The sequence below is a fragment of the Malurus melanocephalus genome, unplaced genomic scaffold (genome assembly GCF_030028575.1).
Source record: "Malurus melanocephalus ecotype Western Australia unplaced genomic scaffold, MMel_1.1 scaffold_997, whole genome shotgun sequence".
Classification (NCBI taxonomy): Eukaryota; Metazoa; Chordata; class Aves; order Passeriformes; family Maluridae; genus Malurus; species Malurus melanocephalus.
This window is the reverse complement of record NW_026624229.1, coordinates 42,577-62,601: the sequence shown is the minus strand read 5'-3', so window position 1 is coordinate 62,601 and position 20,025 is coordinate 42,577. Positions and strand designations below refer to the sequence as shown.

Here is a 20,025-nt window from a genome sequence, read left to right as displayed (position 1 = left end):
GTGCAAGCCCTGGGCTGCAGCAGCAGGGATAGCACAGGGACAGCCTCAAACACGATTCTGCCTCAACATCCCTGCTCCTTCAGCCCTTTGGAAGCACTCAGAAAAAGCCATTGAGGAGCTGAGCTCATTCACACTGATTCAGCAAAAGAGGCTTCCAAGTACTGTCTAAGAAAATTTCCAATAGAAAGCAAGTGTGCAAAAAGGCTGCCAGGTGCCCCCATGGCACACACAGTGCTTGGCTATGGCTTTGTGCACCACCAGAGCTGCAGATGCTAAAAGGAATTTACTGCTGATCTCGTTCCAATGTCCATGTGTGTTTAGCTGGCACTGAGGATGTTCATGGGTGACTTCACTTACCCAGGATCGAGGAGTTGTCAGAATAYGGGTAACCAGAATTATCCTGGATTTGCCCAGACAGCAGCCCAGCTGAAGAAATGTCTGGAGTGCCACCATTCAAGATCTTGAAAGACAAAACAGAAGCTATAAAACAGCATGAAATGGCGCATTAAATCTTAAATTGTCCTATCTTGGGGGTTTTAATATAGGGTAGGAGGAGTTCCCAAAACACCCCAGTGGTTTATAACAAACACACTTCAAAACAAGGAGAAAATATCAATATCAATAAAACCCAACCCTCCCCCTGTATTTTCCTTTATGCCATTCCAGCAGCCCCTACTCTGCACACGTTGAATACTGTAAGGCACAAGCAGCAATAGTAACTGTTACTAGAATTGTAAYTGTTACAACTTGTAGGTTTATTTCAAGAACGAAGAGAGCTGGGAATAGACAGAAATATTTACTGTCCCAGTACAAGCAATTCTTACGTATTGTCATCACAATTCCCGAGAAAAAAGGTTAAGTAGGGCTGAAGCAGTGCATAAGGATCTGGATAAGTGCTCTTGCCTTGGACAAGATTTCTGTAAGCATTTAGAGATTCCTGGAAGCAGCCAGGACAAGTGTTCAGGTGGCTCAGTGCTGATAAATGGCACCTGAGTGCTACTCAAGCAATCTTAAGCAGGGCAGGTGCACGGTGCTGATTTAAAAATAACCCCTGAGTGCCCAGGAATTGTCCTGTTCCACTCTGCAGCAGTTTGGAACACTGGAGGATTCACTCAGGTGCTCCAGCACTTCAAGTGTTCACCAGCACGGGGTGTTAAGAGAGTTTTTGGAGGGGAGAGAGATCAGAAGAGCTGTTCTTGAAGCTCCACTGAAAAAACATAACCAAGAGGGGAGGTGGATTTCAAACACTGCTGGTGTTGGGAACTGCTGCTCTCTGCCCTTTAGGCAGAGCTGCACAGAGGTTGGGARCACTGCAGAGCTTTGTTTCCATCAGCACTGCAGCCAAACAGCAGGAGTGGTTCCCATCAGCACAATCCCACATTCCCTGCCATGAATCCCCGAGATTGGGGTGCAKTTCCTTCTCACCTTCTTCCCTCCTGGTGAGGATGTGTCTGGTGGGGGGGTGCTGGTGATGTTCAGAGGACTTGAGCCACAGCTGGAAGGTGATGATCCCCTTATCCTAAAACAGGGATAAAAAAGGGCATGGATTTATAAGCAACTCAGACACTTGGGAGTTTCAAATGCTGACTTTAGTCTCAGATGCCATAAGGTGCTGAAAGCATGAGCTTCATTTTTGTAATTTCCTCCCTTTTTCTGTGTTTCTCAAGCCAGCAGGAGCAGCAATGCTTTTATTTGCAGSCAGATCAACAGTCCTGTGTAAATCCAGCCTGCCTGGTCTACAGGCTTTACCTTCTCCCTGGTTTTCTTCCTCTACAGCCTTCACAGGGTCAGAAGGAAAAGGCACTGGCTGCTAAGGAAAGCCTCATCTTTTGGTATTTTATTTCAATTTCCACAGTTAAGAATTCCAGCTGCCTCAGTCACATAACCCAGACCCTTCAGTGTGCTCCTGCTACAGAATTACACCGGGCACTGGATTGTTTTAACTGCTCAAAGCAGTGTGGTTCACTTCCATTTTCTATAGCTTGATCAAATATCTAATAATGAATAACATGCTGACTGTAGAACCAAAGGGAGGAGGGGTAGTTACAGAGAAAAGCACTGGAAATGGGAATCTTCTCCTTGGCAGAGTTCCCCTGGGAAAGCTGAACAGAAGGCAGCTTTGGAAARCAGCTGCTGAAGGAGGCTGGAACTAACCCAGGGTCTGAACCAAAATGCAAACATGGGTGGTAACTGCACTACTACACTCACTTGGGCTAATTAAGTGTTTTACAGCTACTCAAAGGGATGGTGAAGCTTCAAAGTATTGGCTCTGCCTTGTTTTTTTTCTTCTCCTCTTTCCCCTTTTTCCTATTCCTACATGCTGGAACAAAGCCTTAGGGATGGGGCTGCTGTTCCCTTAATGAGGATGAAGGGAATCTCTGCCTGCAGCAGGAACTAAACCACGGGAAACAGCCTGAATGTGTTCCTGAATTAAAGCTCAGTCTGGTTAATCTGCTAMCACTGAACAGCTGCTGGGTGAGACCACTTTTACAGGAAAGGGAACACAGTTCCCAAGAAGAAATCCGTGAGGAACAGGGATTTTTAGCCAAGAGAAATGAAGTGGTAGCCACTGAAAGCAGCTGCTCACACAAAGCAGCAGAGGATCCCCACAGTCCCTCAGGAAATGGGCTCCAAGAGCTGTGTTTGAGCCCAGCCCCACATCCTGCACTGTGTCCTGGCTCCAGGAGCTCCAGGGGAGCTGCACAAGCTCATCATGCACATCTAAAACAACTCTGAAAGCATCCGAGTGGATCCCACAAACACAAAACATTGCTCTTCTGGCACACGCTCAATAGCTTTGGCATTTGGAGGTTGTGCCACTCACAGCCTTAAGTCACGGGGAAAAGAACAGCCTGGAATGGATTTGTTTCTAGTTAGCTGCTCTTTTTAACTCCTGTTTCTGGTAAACAAATCATCACCACTGCAGAAGAGTTCCAGTATCAGTCTTTTGCAACAGAAAGCTTGAAGGCTGTAACTTTGTGCTTTTGTATTCAGGGATGCTGAACAGGAATCTGCAGCTGTCTATAAAATACAATTGGATCATTCCTTATTCAGCCTGGGCACAGACTTCCTTAATTTCCKCCTAAAGAATAATTCCTCTTAAAGAACAATAACAAAGCAATGATTGTCCTCTCAGACCATTTTCTCTTACCTGTGAATCTCCATGATTTCTTCAGCAATCATCCTCCCTATTTTRCCTGCCCCAGCTCTTGTTCCACCTGGAATTCCAGGCACAGTGGGATGGGTCCTTTTGGGGCCACCTGAAATGAGATAAGAGCTTGCAAATCTTCTCCACAAAGCATTTGTGTTTAGGTTTAGACCAGCAGCAGGACCTTCTGAACTGGATTTATTTACAGTTCCAGCAGCTGGTGAGGGGCTTCAAATGCATGGAAAGCTCTGGTTTGTACTGAGTGTCTCAGAGACCCCAACTCTCTGAGATCCCAACTCTCTCAGGATGTGGCTGTTGCTCTTTTTCAGAATTGAGCATCTGCTGCTGCCTCTTGTTCAGAGCTGGTACAGAACAGTTGCTCAGAGCTGCTCTGTGCCCAGACAGGCTCTTCTCCAAACATGTTTGTTCTCTGCTTTGTGTCCAGAACTTGCCACTGCATATTCCATTCAATGTGGGATAAGCCCGAGGTACCTGGTGACTGCAAATAAAGCCACTGCAGGAACTGCAGGAATTGAAAAGTGCAGGGGAAAGTGAGGTTTGAACAGTTAGGAGCTGTATTGAAATGTGATTTGGCACTTGCACAGCACTTGGGGGATTGTCAGAGAGGAGACTGACACACTCCAGGGCAGAGAAAAGATCACACTGAGAGGGCAGSAAAGGCCTCAGTATTGTTTATCTAGAAGGGAGAATTGCCTGCTTTTGGAAATGCACATTTAACAACAGCAGGCATGGCTCAGACCCAAAACTAAACCTTATTTTCCTTAGGATGTTTACAAATTCTCAGTGCACAAGTGCAGCAGTCAGTGCAGGAGGCTGAGCTGCTCCAAGGCCTGACAGACAATAATTCTGAGCWCAGGAATTACCTTCTCCAGACTGGAGCACACTGTCCATGCTGTGTGGGGATGCTGCCAGCTGGGGAAAAGCTGCATCTCCACTCTCCAGGACTGTAGTGCTGTGGAGTTAAGGGTTAGAACAATCAGTGAGAGGAAACCCTACAGGCTGAAAACCCTCTCAGTAATTAAAAACCCCCAGTCATGGTGCTAGCTTCAGTATGGAATGCCTCAGGGTTTGGGGAGTGTGAGTCAGTGTCAGCCCAGTGAAGCCAGGGCTGCATAAAAACACAAATGGAACTGCCCTGTTCCACCTCAGAGTGTGCAGGGCAGGACCCCAAGGGCTGCTCTGACCAGAGAATTCCTCTCCAGTGATTATTCTGCTGAGAAGGCACCTCAAGAAGAAGGTGGGGGGAAGAAGCACCTGCCAAAGCTAAGAAATGTCCTGTATGACCCTACCCTGAATCCCAGGTTTTCCAAAAGAAAGAAAGTATTTCTATTTCCAGCAGGCTTTAACAACCAGATATTAAATCACTGCAATTGTTAAACTAAACCCCCTCTCCCCCATGYTTTATCTGGAGAAAACACCTCTTGTCATATAGAAGGTGTGCACATATTTAGGTCAAATGTCATGTGAGAAAAGGGCAAAGCAATCACATTTCTGGGCATCTGCTGAGAGAAAAGCACTTACGAAACGACAGTGTTTGTGGAGACAATGTATTCTACTTCTTTGGTCCAAGGGTTCATGAAACTGAACCAGCGACTCCGCAACGTAATAAAAGAGCCATCTTTTATTTTAAACTTGTAGCAGTTAGTTGTAATTTTTTCTCTTGTCTGCAAAACTGAAGACAGGCAGAAAGCAAGTGAGTTGTGTCAAACAGGAAGCACAATAACAGAAACAGAGCCCTCTTCAGGGAAAATCTAGGTAATTCCTCCCCTCACCCCTCAAGAAAAATGCTATTCCTGCCTCATCCCCCTCACCCATCCTGAATCTCAAATATTCCCCACAAATCCATGCAAGTCTAAGATAATCCCAGTGTTTGGCACATGCAGCACAATGTTCCTGACTAAAGCATTTGCAAACAGCTATACCCAATCTTTTCAAGTTTGTTTGGTTTTCTTAATACACAACGAATGTTCCCAATATTTTGTTCCCAAAATTTCCTTCCTGAATTATTAAYAATCATACCTTGTCTATGGCATTCTGCAAGATGTGCTATATCATCTTGATGAAAATATTCATAACACGAAGTACCTAGAAGTTCCTGGGGTAAGTATGCCAGGATGGCTGTTGCCCTGGGGGAGGAAGGGAGAGGAAGAAAATAAAGAAAGAAAAAAAAAATCTTTTCAAGTTGAAGCATTAGTCAGAGATTCCTAAAGCTCACACTGAGGTTGGGTAAGGCTCAATTAATGCGGAAAGGAATTTTCAGCTTAGAAATTTGTGTTTAAATCCAATGGGTCAACGTTTTCTGAGTCTCACTATTTTAGAAATGCTTCTAAATTACACATCAGGGGAATATTCTGATCTTYTGAAAATAAAACTTGTCTATAAATAAGACAGAATGGCATTTTCTGAGCAACAGAAAGCTACAAATGCTCCCMCAGCTCCCAGAGCGAGCACCAGCTCCGAGCACTCAAGAGTTGGTATTTTCAAAAGCTTTCTATCAAATTAAAACCAAAACCACCAAACAACCTAACCAAAACCCACAAACCCAACCACTCCAAACGTGAAAGGCAACAGAAAAAAATAAATGTTGTCCTTACTGCATTTCCTCTGGTAATTCCCCTCCACTTCCTCTCAAAGGGCACTAAAGATCAGCTGACTCCCCAGAGACCAACTCCAGCAGGCAGATTTCTGTCAGAGTTTGGATCTGGGCTTTTCCTCTGAGCAACTGAGCCAAAGCCACAGGGAAACTGGAACAGTCTCATCTGGGCACTCTCATTGCCTTTTGACAAAGAAGGGAATCAAGCAGCCCCTCTGCAGCCAGCCCAGCATAACCTCTCTATTAACAACCTTCAGCTTCCTATTTTCCCTTGACAATTCCAGCAATTTTCACAGATTGAAATACCCAGGTCATATSTGCCTCCTACTTAAGAAAATTCAAGTCATTTCTTTTGGAAAAGAATTAGCCTTTTAGCTAATAAATTGATATTTGAAAGCAGATACCACAGTGGCACAAATTCTCAAACCATATCCAAGAGATAAACCTTGAGAAAAGCTTTTMTTCTAACAAACACAAAAGATCACACAGAGAAGCATTAATGGAGCAGAATGTGTCCTAGTAAAGAGTTATATAAGTGTACAWGCTAGCAAAGCCTAACCCAGCCTCTGCAGTCACTTCACTGTGGAGTGTTTGCAAAAGGTTTCAAATAACATAGGTAGTAATTAGAGTCCACTTGCAAAACATTTTCTTCTGAGGATTACACATATCCAAAACCCCCTTAATGAATTGTCAGAAATTATCCTGGGGTTATTTTGCCATATTTTTGGAWGTTTGGGGGATTTTTTTAAATTTAATCAGTCACACTAAGTAAAAGCATAGTAACAGCTTTGAGCTCCATCTCAAACCCAACTCAGTGTGCAATAAAAAGCTAAAGAGGACAGGAATTGATTTTCCCAATGGTATTTACACTGCAGCAAGAGAAGCTATCAGTGAGGCAGCACTGGATGCTGATGTGGAAGCTGTTGAAGGAATTCTCACCTCTGATCTACAAAGACAAATTTCCCGTCGATGGCGTGGCGGGACACGTATTCCGTGGGTTTCACCCGGATCTCTCCGTTCACGGGCTGGGGCACCACGTGGGGATGGAGCCTCCCAATGGCAACAAGGCAGCTCAAATTACAGCCCTCGTTATCAGGCTCGTTATCTTCATCCAGTCCCATCTTTGTTGGAGGCCAGCTTTTTAAGTAGCCTGTGCTATGAATAGTGCAAAAGCTTTTGCGGTCTGCTGTAAAAAGAAAACAAAAAAAAACCAAAAAACAAACCAACAAAACCCAAGAAAGCAGTTAGGTCATGGAGACAGCTCTGGAGAACTTCAGTTCTGCTAATGTCTTGTCTTATGCAGGAAATTTGGGATATTCTTCACTAAGGAAGAGCTGGGGGTGTTTAGCCTGAAGAAGAGGAGGCTCAGGGGAGGCCTTATCACACTAAAACTGCCTGCAAGGAGAATGCAGCCAGCTGGAACCAGTGACAGSACAAGAGGATACAGCCTCAACTGTGCCAGGAGAGGCTCAGCTTGGACATCAGCAAGGATTTCCTCCCTGAAAAGCACTGGAAAGGGAAGTGGTGAAGTCACCATCCCTGGAAGYGTTGCAGAAGCRACACAGCCCTCAACATCAATAAATATAAAAAAYGTGACCACTGCAAATGAGCGATGGTATAAAAAAAGGCGTGCTGGCCTTGGCAATAAAAGCATGATGGTTACCTTTCTTCTTTGAGCAGGTGGAGGGGAAATCCTTGTCTTCTACTTTGACAGAGGGTCTGTTGCACTTCATCCTGCAGAAGAAGGAGCGCCGTGCCCCCGAGCAGAGGCGCGAGGGCCCGGGGGTGATGTCTGTCTTGACGGGCAGGCCGGCTGTGGAACACGGGGTGGGGACAGTGTCAGCTGCAGGGTCACCTCACCAGGGCTGGGCCATAAACCCCACAAACCCCACAAAGCTGCCACCTCACTGGGCTTTGCACACAAGTCCTGCTTTGGAGGTTTTTGTGAACGTGACTGTGCAGGAGCCAAGTGACCACACCAATGCTGCCACTTTCTGCTGTGGAAACACTGAGTGAGCTGAGAACAGGGCCCTGAGTGCAAAGATTAGCAAGAGATTGGGCAAATCCACACAAGTGCTGTAATAAACACTGTGATTTCCCTGAACCCAGTAAAACCAGAGAGATTACTTGCCTGTAGCCAGAACAGAATTCCATACACACACACTMAGGAGGCTCCTGACCCTTCAGACTGGCAATTTCTATCACAACACACATGCACCTGTAGACCAGAAGAGCCCCAATGATATTCCAGGGATGGAAGGAAGAAAAAAGGTAGCAGGGACCTACACAGGGACTGCAAATCCCCAAGTCCTTTAGAGTCTAAGAAGTCCCTCTTGCCTTGCAGAAATAAGTGCAAGTGGACATGCCCTAAGAGCAAATCCTGACCTTTATCATATTGTCACAGGAGAGTCTTTTCTGTGGGAAAAACAACCAAAAGACATCACTCTGAGCCCACAGCAGAGTGCTGGTACCAACAGGGCTCTGGGAAGACATGGGATGCTTTTCTGGTATCAGCACAGCCACTGCTCCAAGGGATGATGGCAGATTCCAAACACACAGGAGCTTTTCCCCAGCCTGCCATCCACTGTACCATTTCTACATGGGGATGTGTAAAATCAAACGGCTGCCAACATGAAAAAAAATCTTCTCAGGCCTTGTGAGATTTTAACATAACGAGGAAGAATTTCAATATTTTAGTGGGAAGTGTGCCTCCTTTAAAATTACCCTGGAACGAGGTGATCTCCAGGAGGTCAGCATGCCCTGTACCCCATATCCTCCWCACTGTAGCATGGTGAGAGTACAAGCTGTGCTGAGTTACTCATGCCAACACAAAAATAAATACGTGCATGCATCCTCGTACTCCTCACCAGGATGAGTTCTTGAAATTCTACCAATCCGTCTATCATAGCAGATGGGAAGACTGTAATTCATAGTATTTATTTTTGCCCTAACTTTGTCAGAGGCATACAAAAAAAAAAAAAAAAAAAAGGCAGCACTGGATATTCATGCTTGACAACCGATGAAACCAGGAGCCAGAAAAAACTTCAGCTGATTGTGCTGAAGCCTCCAGGCTCCCTGCCCTCGAATGATCTCTCTCAACTTCAGTTTTTGAAGTTGAGCTGGTGGCTTCTGTGAGCTGAGATCCAGGAGATTTCTGCTCCTGACAAGCATGAGATTTAATGACCTGGAAATTTGGAGTTGTAAGATACCACCTTGCACTTAAGCAATGCAGACTCCTGTTATGAGAGGGAATTAAACACCCACTCACCTCAAAARCAGCAGAGATATTTAAAATACCAGAATGGAACAGAGCTAAGAGACAGCAGGACATAATTCCAAGATTAAAAATCTTCTAAGAGAAAGGCTGGGTCATTGATGGAAGTGGCATTAAGCAATAAATAAATAGATAAATAAGATGAATCCTCTATCTCAGCTGACAGCTAAGGACTACCAGTATAATACTGAGTGCATTCCAACCATTTGGAATGATGGATTAGAACAAATGCTTTATATGTTCTAATGGAAGAAGTTAAAGCTTTGATGCCTGGAAAGGAGAGGATACCTGACAGGTGAAGCCAGTTCCAGCAATGCATCTGTGCCACAGTGCATGCCAAACCCAACAGCTTCCAGTACCTGTTTCACGCTTTTTTAAATTTGTTTTTTTTTTTTGTTTGTTTCTTCCTGTCTTTAAGTCAAAGCTTCCTTGGCATGGGACAGTGCAGACAGCATCCCCACATCCCCATASTGACAGGAGGTAAAACCCCAGAAGTGGTGCTCTGGTCAGGCAATWCTTTTCCCAAAGGTGGCAACACTCACTTTTTGCATCTATGAGTCTTTCTCGTGGCGCCGTGTCAGARGAAGAGAGCTGCTCCTTCACTTTGGCAATGTCTTTAGGATGGAGATAATCAAATAAACTTTGACCAATCAAATCATTCTGTAGAGATTGAACATTCAGTCAAAAAGCAAAATAGTGGCTTCAGTATACTCTCTTAATTTTAGCATCCAGCATGAATAATCCTTTTACATGTAGTCTAACCAAGGAATATCAAACATCCAGATCCAGCTGATTGCAGYGRGTTTGGACTGGATGACCTTTAAAAGGTCCCTTCCAAATCAAACAGTATGATTTGATGGAAGGTTTTCTCTGTATATTTAAGTTATGAATACATTACACAGTAATTTCCATCATCATTTTCAGTAAGAGTTTTGCAGAATTGGCATGCTAAATTCCCCACCACCAAATATTCTGGTTTCTCCTCAGTCTCACCTTTTCTACCACACATTTGAATGAAAATATAATTGAAAATGTTCTCTTTCATTATTTACATATGAGTAYATACCTWACTAAAGGCTGGCTGAGGAAAACCYTTGMAGCTAATACAGGTTTTCAGTTTGATAAGGAGTGAAGATGACAGAAGGAATGAAGATTATTTACACAATATATGGTCCAAGTTAAGCCTTATGTTGAGCATATATTAAAAACCTGGCTTTGATATAATTGCTTTCCAGTTTCCATCAGTAAGCAGGCAAGCAAAACCAGAACAGACAGAAAGAAAGCTAAGTTGAAAAATCCACATGAAGCTACTGGAAGAAGCCCAGACTGATTTTTCAATATTTGCTTACACTCCCAATTAGGTAAAGCCTTTGCAACCCTGAGGGTAAATCCCTGAGTGGAATGCATCCATCAGTGAATTAAATTTAGTTCCTTTTCACCTCCTTGCTTTGAATGGAAACCAGAAACAATCTTCTCTAATGACATGGCAGAAAAAAGCTCCCTCTGCAACAGCTCTCAGATTTCAAGACAGACTGTTCTCTCATATCCACCCCTCAGATAAAGGCAAAGCTATCAAAAAGCTCYAAAATCTTTTAAGACCTAACATATTTAAAATGGAAAAGAATACCTGACTGTAGTTGAGGATCTTGAAGACAGATTCTGAAACAAACAGTATCTTTCCTCTGTCACAGCCCACAACAAAAAGAAATCCATCTGCTGCCTAATTAGGGCAGGGGGAAAAAGAAGTCAAACCCTAAGTTATCCATCCTCATTACATGGTAATAACCTTTAAAAACACTTTGTGTACAGCAGAATTTCTACACTAGGAGAGCTGYCTTAACATTTAGAGATAACTGAGTCAAGAGGCAAAATGTGAAATTACAATGAAGGTTTTTTCGCATCTGCAAACATTTTTGGCATCATTCTGGGCACTGTGCCCAGAATGTAAAATAACTTTCAAGAGAAGAAAGAACCCATGTCTTGTCCAATAATATTATGATTATGTTTAATAATGCCTTCAAATTAAAATGTTATTTTAACTGTATTTAAAAAAGCTCCTCTTTTAGAAGCCAAACATAACCTGGATATTTATTTCTGTGCCTGGAGGCAACTAACTCCTGTTTCCACAGTACTCTCTTTCAGTCACATACAARTTATGTATGTGATTCAGGCCCCAATTACCTATCTTTAGAGTCACAAAGTTGCAGAAATTGAATTCTGCACATAGTGCATCTGGACTCTGCAGTGCTTTAACAATTCCACAAGCCACTGAAGAACTTAGCTCCTGATTAATGAGATAAGCTCTCCACACTATRAAAGCTGTGTAACAGCAGGCAGCCAAACACACTAAGTCATGTTACACCAGTGACCTCAAAAAAAGGTGCTCATTGTATCACTGTACACTGAAAATCATGGCAAGTAAACCCATGCCTGCAAAAAAACCCCAATTTATGTAAGTTTGGTTCATTTATGCAATAACTGACTGATGATTCTAATGGTTATCATCAAAATATCAATTTCCTCAGATCTCCATCTTCAATCTTTCTGCTTAAATTAAGAAATGCTAGTCATCATTAAACTCATTGACTTTATGAAGCAGGCTGAAGATTTCTTAATTATCCTCCATAATCAAAACATTTTTCAGCTGAGATACAAGGCAGAAAAATACTGGTGGTGTGCTTTGGAAGAGTTACAGTCACAGATAGTAATACCTCTTAATTAAAAGCTGGAACATACCCTGAGAATAAGATGCTTTAATTCATCATCTGATAGAAAAGCAGGCTTGTAGTTTGCTTCTGTATATGGGTTTGTAGCACCTAAAGAAAACAAACAAACACTTCCCATATCATCAATTTATTACACACTTAAATGAGCAATTTTCCTTTGGCTCCTTCTCAGACTGTTGTTCATTGCTGGTGTTGTTTAAAAGAGAATCACTTTTTTGGTTTTGTTTTACTATCAACATGAGCTCTGTTGGTATTAACTTAAAAAAGGATGAAGCTTTTTTGCTAAGACACAAGCACTGCATTAGGTAGAAATGCAAATTAAATGCCTTTGAGATATAAAAGTATCCTTGACATATTTTTGAACCCAAAGGCTGTCCCTGATTTATGGTCTAGTCTCAGAATTAGAAATTAGAAAAATAAGAGATTAAAGAATGAAAACGTTCCAACTATTTCTTCTCCTTCTAACTCAGTAAAAAATGACAAGTTCACATAAACAAATCACCACTTAGGAGCTTACAAATCAGTTCTCTCATTCCAAGCCAAAGATAAAACCCAGCATTACAATGACATCATCTTACAATGCCAGAACCCCAAAATTGGCAACAAGTGAGGCAGCTATTTATTAAGGAGTAATTCTTCTCATTCTATTCCCTTCAWAAAGGCAGAAGAGAGTCAAATTAGTAACCACTGAAGTGTTATGAARTATTAACCTCATCAAATGACAGTGGCAGAAGAATTAAGCCTTTCAAAACCATCAGATTAAATATGACTGAAGACATCAGCTCTCCCAGAAATGWGAACAACCAGCAGGATCTTTTTTGCAATTAGCTGCACCCCTTTCTTTTCTCTGTGGTCTATTTCTTGAAAACTTAAGCTTTCAACATCATCMTCAATTGTACCCAAGCACTGATTCACTCTTATATGAAGCTCTAGGAACACAAAGAAATTTTTAACAACCTCAACTCTTCCAAACCTGTGTTTTCCCCTTCAAGTGCTTGCAACAGAAACTGGTCAGAAAAACCAAAACTAAGCTTTCAAAGTACTCTCCATTCTTTCACACAGAGATAATGGTACAAACACAACACTTTAGAAGTCCTGTAGGAATACCAGATCTAAAATGTAACCTCTATCCAACACTGGGTACACTGCCTGCTTACAGCAGTGCTCAGTGCTGCACCAGAATCAAATGTGTGCTTAAGCCCTTTGCTCCTCTCCCCACCTGCCCTGCTGCTGTGGATTCTGGCAGCACTGATCAATAGGTCTGATGATGGAAAATCATTCTCTTCTCATCCCAAAGTTCACCAGCCAGATCAGGATATTTATTGAACCATGAACTAAAACACTCTGATGTACTGAGCATTCAGATGCTGAGAAAAGGGGAGGAGTCCTTCCAAAATTAATTAACTTACTCCTATATGGCAAAGGGCAAGAAGGGGTGAGAGAAAGTGTGGCTTTGGGGAAATAGCATTTGGAACAGCCTGCAGCCCCAGGGAACTCACCACGTAGTGTTTTCATGTGCTGGACAGCCATCCTGAGCACKGTGAGCTTGTCCAGCTTGCGGGACATGGCATTGCACGTCGGCACCAGYGAGGCCAATTCATCTATGAAACTGTTCATTTTATCCCTCCTCCTCTTCTCAATCTGACTGTGAGCCTCCCTGCACAGAGGGACAAACAGAGCAGGACATGAGGCACATTAAACAGTGCCCAAAGTAACCTCCTCATGGTAATGAAGCTCCCCTGTTATCCTTGTGAAAAGGACAGTCAACATTCTTCAGACATTTGCTGTTCATTATTTGGGTAAAAAMCAGTTACAAGCAAACATGAAACGTTCTGGTTTACCAGAAAACAACACCCAGTGTTGGCCATACAACACAGGTTTATATTTTTCCATATTAAGATTCACTGTTAGCACTTTCACAGCCCACCATTGAGTCTGAAAGAAGATGAAATATGTAACACTACCAGAAACATWTCTGGCTTCAATATCAACAGCAGTGAAGTGACTAAAACCAAGCTACACACCAAGTTAATATTTTCACAAAACTCTATGCAAACTTTATGAAAAATGTGAACAGTGCAAGGATATGGAAAAATAAGGTCAAAGCTAGAAAAAAAATTCAGAAGAAACATACACAAATAATTCATACATAGCAAAAWGGAAGAGAGAATTCTTTTTAATATACTTGTTTAGAGCATTACCTTGCATTTTTTATCCTGCCTTGTTGGTCTGCATACTCCAATCTGTTGAGAAATGACATCACAAAGTTACAGCACTGAAAGCACTCAACCTAATTCTTTTACTACATCTCACATACCTACTGACCCTCATTACTATTAGATTTTTGAATTTGTTAAATGTTTATTTAACCTTTCTACAGAAAGGATCAGTATTTGTCATATTGTGCCTCAGACTTGGAGGGTTTTTTACTTTGTCTGCTGCATTTTGTTGAAGCAATCTTTCACACACAAGCAATCCTTATCCCAGCACAGGAGTAATTTGGACACGTGCCCACAGTGACAGTGAGAACAGGATCCACAGACAGGATTCTGTGTCAGAACTGTGGAACTGAGATTTCAGTGATTRTATCAACAGTACCTTCCATGTTGGTCATCTTTATCTGTATCCATACCTTCCCTGCAGAAACAGAACAAAGCAACGCATCACAAATTCAGCAGGATGGGCACAACTGTTACCCAACTACCATAAAATCAGAATGAAGTACTCCTGCCATCTCTAAATCATAAATACAAAAACAGGAGCACAWAAACAACAACCTGGAAGGACTAAGGGAGATGGATGTGGGGTTTTTGTAACATTAYAACATTTTCTTAAATTAGTTGTGTCTCCTTCAGAACTCACTAAATGGCACAGTTTGATGTGTTTGACAGTAAAACATGCTGCAGTTCAAAGATATCATCTGTTACAAAAATGTTTTTCAGTTAACTGAAAAGATGGGGGAAGAAAACCCAACTTTGTGCAGATGCCTGTATGTTCTATACCTCAGCTCACCTCATGGTAGTTAATTTTGAGGTAGAAGATGGTAATAACCTAAACACAGCACTGGAAATGGCCAAAGATGGAGAGAATAYAAGTCTCTTTTATATAGTATGAAACTAAAGAGGCACATTTGAMATGAGTACAACTTTCAGTGCAGGTACATGGTTTGCTTTTGTTTCAACATGAAGAAAAAAGGAAGGAGGGAGGCATGAAGAATAGAAAAAATCCCCCTGATTACAATTTAATATTGCAGCCATATGTGCAAAACTAAGCAGGAGRGGAAAGCAAAAGTTTTCATAGCTGTACTTGGTGAAAAAAGCTAAATGCCTGATTAAACATGTTTTTTAAGACAAAATAATTARGAAGAGAATGTTTGGATTTATGTAAATCTGTACAACTGTGCTTCAATGGACATTCCTAGGCCTGCTCATTCTGGTTTAATTTCTAYCTGTAAATTTTAAGGCTATGGAAGCAGAAGTCAAGGAAAAAACACTGGGCATCTTTTTCAAGTGAAACCAATTACTGAAATGTTTATACTTACTCAAAAGGAAAGCCATCGAGTCTGAAAAGAAAGGAAAATAAAGTACACCATATATAGGAAAAAAGAATAATGTCTTACATTTTCTGCTGACATTCTCAAGCTAATTCATACTCTATTTGAAATGAAAAGCACAATGAAAACAGGACAATAGCAGTGAGTGTCTTCTAAAGAAACAAGCTTGTTCAAATTAAWCTACTTTCTGAAAGAATAATTCTGCTTTTTAAGAAGAGAGAGCAYAGTTCATTACACTTAACATGAAAAACTAATAAAATAACTAACCTAAAATATGTTATCAAATCATTGAGATATTGTTTCATCTTCAGAAAGGAAAGATCTGTGCTTTATGCGTGTTGTCCTTGTGGTTAGATAAATGGGATTTCAGAGGACTCTAAGGCCAGAAATAAAAAATAAAAATAAAAAATAAAGTATCCCAAGTTTCTCAGTTTTTGATTCTCGCCCAGCAGGACAGATGAACATTTTGCTTTAGTCTAAAGTCCCAAGCTGAACCTTATACAGACTTTATCATACCATAAGGAAATTAAACAGAATTTCTACATGCAAACTAACTGCTGGCATCTCTTCAAGACCATAAAGTGACCTGAAATACCACTGAGCTTTACCATGAGAAAAAGCTATGTTTTGTAAAAGCCTTATGAAAAAGCCTTCTCATCTCAGCATTAACATACCAGCTATTCCTGTTCAACACTGGACATGAGCCTTCTTAAAAATAAACATGGTAGCCTTTCATGTATTACTCACTGCACTCTCAGATCACTTATCTTTGYGATCAGTTTTAMAAGGATAATAATGCTAAATATTTTYTTTATCTCCCAATCTGTACATTCAAATTACTGTCTTAGCCACTGACTCCTGATGCTCACAATTAAATAGCACTTGTGACATCACTTTTAGCTCTGGGATGTTTATTGTTAAAAAAACCCAAAAAGCAAAATCTAAGATGCACAAGATAAGTCACTAATGCATCAGGGCAGTTTTTCAGACCATGCAATATTTAATTGCAAACATTGCTCTCAATAAAAGAAATTTACTGGTCATAATCCTGTGCACGAAGTCTTGGATTACAGCATTTGACCAGTTCTTGCTGAGGTGACAGCAATATGTTGGGCAGGAATTTTCCTGGAGGAGTTGCAGGAGAAAAAACTAAAAAGTGGTTGTGGAGAGCTGCAAGTGCAACTGATGCCTCCTCATGCTTGTACTGAAGCTCAAGAAGTGAACAAAGAATCACTTKAAACCACTGGTTCTGCCTCCCTTAWTCCCTGGCTTCACTGGTATGTGACACATTAAACTGGACACTTGGATAATTTTCGTTAAAAAATCATTAACAGCAGCAGAAGTTGGGACAGTAGCATTTCTGAACATTTTCCCATACATACATATACAAAGAGGGATCAAGGTAGTCTACCTTAAATTCTGCTTTCAAAGAGGAACATTTCCCAGCCACCATTTATTTTGCAACACAACATAGCTGTGGTATGACTACAGCTGTTGTAAACTTATTTTACTAAGGATTCAAGGAAACAGTGTTTTCACACATTTGAAAAAAATGCACACAGAACCTGAAGGGCAGAATTATAACTTACAAGAACAAGCTGTCTTTTGGAAAAGAGGACTTGAGTAATGCTTCCTACCCAGAGGAATAAAGATGGAGAAATCCTTTCTAGAGAAGAGGAAGTTGGTAAGATTGAGGCTGTTCACTGAATTTTGTTGATTTGACTAGAGAGACATCTGCTTTTCAGGGAGACTAAAGGCAGTTCAGAGAAGTATTTYAAGTTTTGTGCATAAGTTCTCCTAAAAAGAAGCCCTATGCATAGGGAATCTAATTCTCAATTGTTACCCTCAGCATGAATTAAAAATTCTGCTCCTTCTTGTAAAAAGAGCTGCCAACAATCTAAAGGCCCCCAGCAATAAAATCTGTGCTAAATGACATACAAATGGACTCTGTGGCTGGATGAATAATGGMTGTGGCCACTCACAAGTTCCCTGCAGCCACAGTTTGCAAAGTTACAATGCAGAGACTTGCAGTGAGTAAGTTGCTCTTGGTGTTCCCAATGGAGACATTGCAGGTCTGGGAGTTTGGCAAACTCTACTAYGACCTTCCCTGTTCTAAAGCAGAGYTGGGTTGGTGGGAYTGCTTTCTACAGCTRAGAATCAATGCAAGATTAAACCAGCTGATTTTAAAAAAAAGGCAGCTCTCTCTCCAAAGAGAGMCTATTCAGATTCATATTCAAATGAGAGACCAAAATAACTTCATCAGGCAAAGGTTGGCAGCACATTGATAGGAAGTGACTAAATAGGCAAAAAATAGGTGAAGAAAAGGAACTATTCCTAGTTTTGCTTCCACTTCACAATAAGTTTATTAGCTTCCCCCTCTATTAGTCAGACACTGTATTTCCTATGTAAATGGTCAATATAATCAACCTTCACACTGTACATTTCATCAGTATTAAATGCACTTCCCCATCACCCAGAARTTTTTCTCCCATGTGATAGCCCTCAATTCTAGCTGCATTGAGATGATAGCCTAATTTTTATTATTAAATAATGAACTTGCCTCTTAGTGCATAGTAGCCTTCTTCTTTATCAAAACCTTTAAAGCAGGTTGTAAAGAAAAGGTTATTTAAAAATTGCTATAAATATTTCTTTAGTCTTTCCCACTGTACTGTTGTGTTACCACCTCCTTTTAGCAGTGCTAAATCAAGAGAAATCCAACTTACTGATAATCAGTTGAGCTTCCCTTTCTTTTCCTATTACAGTCCATTCCTGAAGTGCTAAGGGAACTGGAGATCAAGTCAGCAGGGTCTGGTGACATAAAGTCACTAATTGTAGAAGATATGTCCATCCTTTGGTCTGCCATTGGACTGCCTAACATTAGGGAAGAGAYAAAAAAACCCACCAACCAAAAAAAACACTGCATTAATATAAGCAAACACATRTTTTTAACCTAAAAAGTTATCTCAAACTTAGCATTCTGAAAAAAACTGCAACAATCACAGTTTCTATGATTTCCTCTTGCTGTAAAAATAACAGGAATTTCTCCTTTCCCAGTTACTGATGTATTGAATATAGCACACAAACCATGACCATTCTCAAAACACATCATGTAACACAATTKTTTTTCCTATTTCCACTGAATTCAGAATATTTCCATAGAAATAAACACCTCCACACAGCAGACCCCACAAATAAACAAAATTATAACCCAATGWTGGTCTAAGAAGACTAGTTACAGGTACTAATGAATCTAATTGGCTTTTTCATTCTCTAGATGCAAATAATTTAATCTTCATTATTTAATCCTCTAGACTGCAAATAATTACATGGTTGGAAGAAACCCTGTGAAAATAAATAGCATTGACTGCAATAGAAGAGGTTTTACCTGAAGTCTTGGAAGCCTAAATCCCCTTGGACAAAAATGATGATGCTCAGCCCAAAGCAGCTGATAACCTTAGAACTCTTCCATGCCTCATGTTCTGTTGGTCAAATACTTTCAAAAACCTGAATGGGAAGAAAACCAGCAAGCTTAAAAAACACCTTCAAAAGAATTGTTTTAGACACAGTTTACAAAAGCCATAGATGTTTCCAACACAGGGAGCAAGTATTCATTTCTTTACAAAGTGTAGAAGCTTTATCCATCCATCAAAAGAGTCGGGATGTGCATCTCCAATGGACCAAGCTYTGGGCAAAAAGAACCTCTGTGGCATCACTTCCTCTTGGGCCTTTTTTACCATTCTTAGGTTTTAGCATAAACTGCCTCTGCTCATAATGAATGATCACACGATCACAATCATGAACACATTTGTTGTCAGATGCTGCCAGAATGGCTATTTCAAGTGTTTTGACCATCTAAGCAGAAAAAAATGAAGAGCAGGATTCTCAATTTCTTTTCCATCAGCYCTTTCTCTACCATGTCCCAAATGCTCAACCCAGTTCTAACAATCACAGTCCTACATTTTAGCATGACAGGAATTAAGAACCATGCATGTCTCTTGAAATGAGTTTTAAAGTTAAGAAAATGTCAACTCAATGATCAGAGCAAAAATCAACATGCCCCACTAAATAGTGAACAGTTCAGAGAAATGTTTTCCCACAAGGCTTTCTTAAAATTCTGGGAAATTGAATATTTTACTGTCTTTTCAGCCTTCAACTGCTGGATGTTCAATGCCTGAAAAAACTCTCTCTGAGAAGGAACACAAAATTTACCCATATACATAAGCAAAGTTCAAATGTTCCATTTATGATACCAAACTTGTTGCCAAAGTACTCTGAGGACCTATTTGAAAAAATGCTATGGGGTCTATTTCCTGATTAAATTCTCTTGTAGAGAAGAATCAAATGATATTTCACTGTATCCATGAGTTTGTCTCTACAGCCTGTTTGGGATTACTTCCTTCAGGATTCCCCTTCCTTGCATTCCATCATCCTCTGATCCCTCATAACAAGGCTAATGAGACAGTAAAAAGAAATCTTACTGTCTGCCCCTTAAAAAAAAAAAATTAGATGACACGTGACCAGCTTAATCATGCAGCAAAGCTGATCACGAGTGCACAAACACCTCTGAGCAAATCAAGGTCACAGCTAAAGTAGGTCAACTACATGAGCCAAGCACCCACCCGGAGTCAGGACCTCTTTSCACAAGCCCCAGCAGGTCTGGGTACCCCCAGGCAAGAGGCAGCYATGTCCAATGTACACAGATTTATTCTT

The 20,025-nt window shown here is 41.0% G+C and overlaps 1 protein-coding gene across 6 annotated transcripts in view; it reads right to left on the bottom strand.

Moving 5' to 3' along the window:
- Positions 1-18,849, bottom strand: part of BMAL1 (basic helix-loop-helix ARNT like 1) — a 20,034-nt gene extending 1,185 nt beyond the window's left edge. The window contains exons 1-17 of one of the 6 annotated variants that reach the window (XM_057386568.1): positions 18,701-18,849; positions 18,039-18,186; positions 15,304-15,324; positions 14,361-14,399; positions 13,964-14,005; positions 13,262-13,419; positions 11,773-11,852; positions 10,664-10,756; positions 9,579-9,696; positions 7,426-7,575; positions 6,702-6,945; positions 5,189-5,295; positions 4,691-4,841; positions 4,033-4,121; positions 3,152-3,260; positions 1,426-1,519; positions 358-460 (exon numbers count right to left, since the gene is read on the bottom strand). In XM_057386568.1, the coding sequence (XP_057242551.1) occupies positions 358-460; positions 1,426-1,519; positions 3,152-3,260; positions 4,033-4,121; positions 4,691-4,841; positions 5,189-5,295; positions 6,702-6,945; positions 7,426-7,575; positions 9,579-9,696; positions 10,664-10,756; positions 11,773-11,852; positions 13,262-13,419; positions 13,964-14,005; positions 14,361-14,399; positions 15,304-15,324; positions 18,039-18,178 (1,738 nt within the window). In that variant the 5' untranslated portion in view covers positions 18,179-18,186; positions 18,701-18,849. Of the gene's footprint in view, positions 1-357; positions 461-1,425; positions 1,520-3,151; positions 3,261-4,032; positions 4,122-4,690; positions 4,842-5,188; positions 5,296-6,701; positions 6,949-7,425; positions 7,576-9,578; positions 9,697-10,663; positions 10,757-11,772; positions 11,853-13,261; positions 13,420-13,963; positions 14,006-14,360; positions 14,400-15,303; positions 15,325-15,582; positions 15,692-18,038; positions 18,187-18,700 lie in introns of those variants that run through there. The other 5 variants (XM_057386567.1, XM_057386572.1, XM_057386570.1 and 2 more) reach the window with 5 other exon arrangements.
- Positions 18,850-20,025: the final 1,176 nt, after the last annotated feature.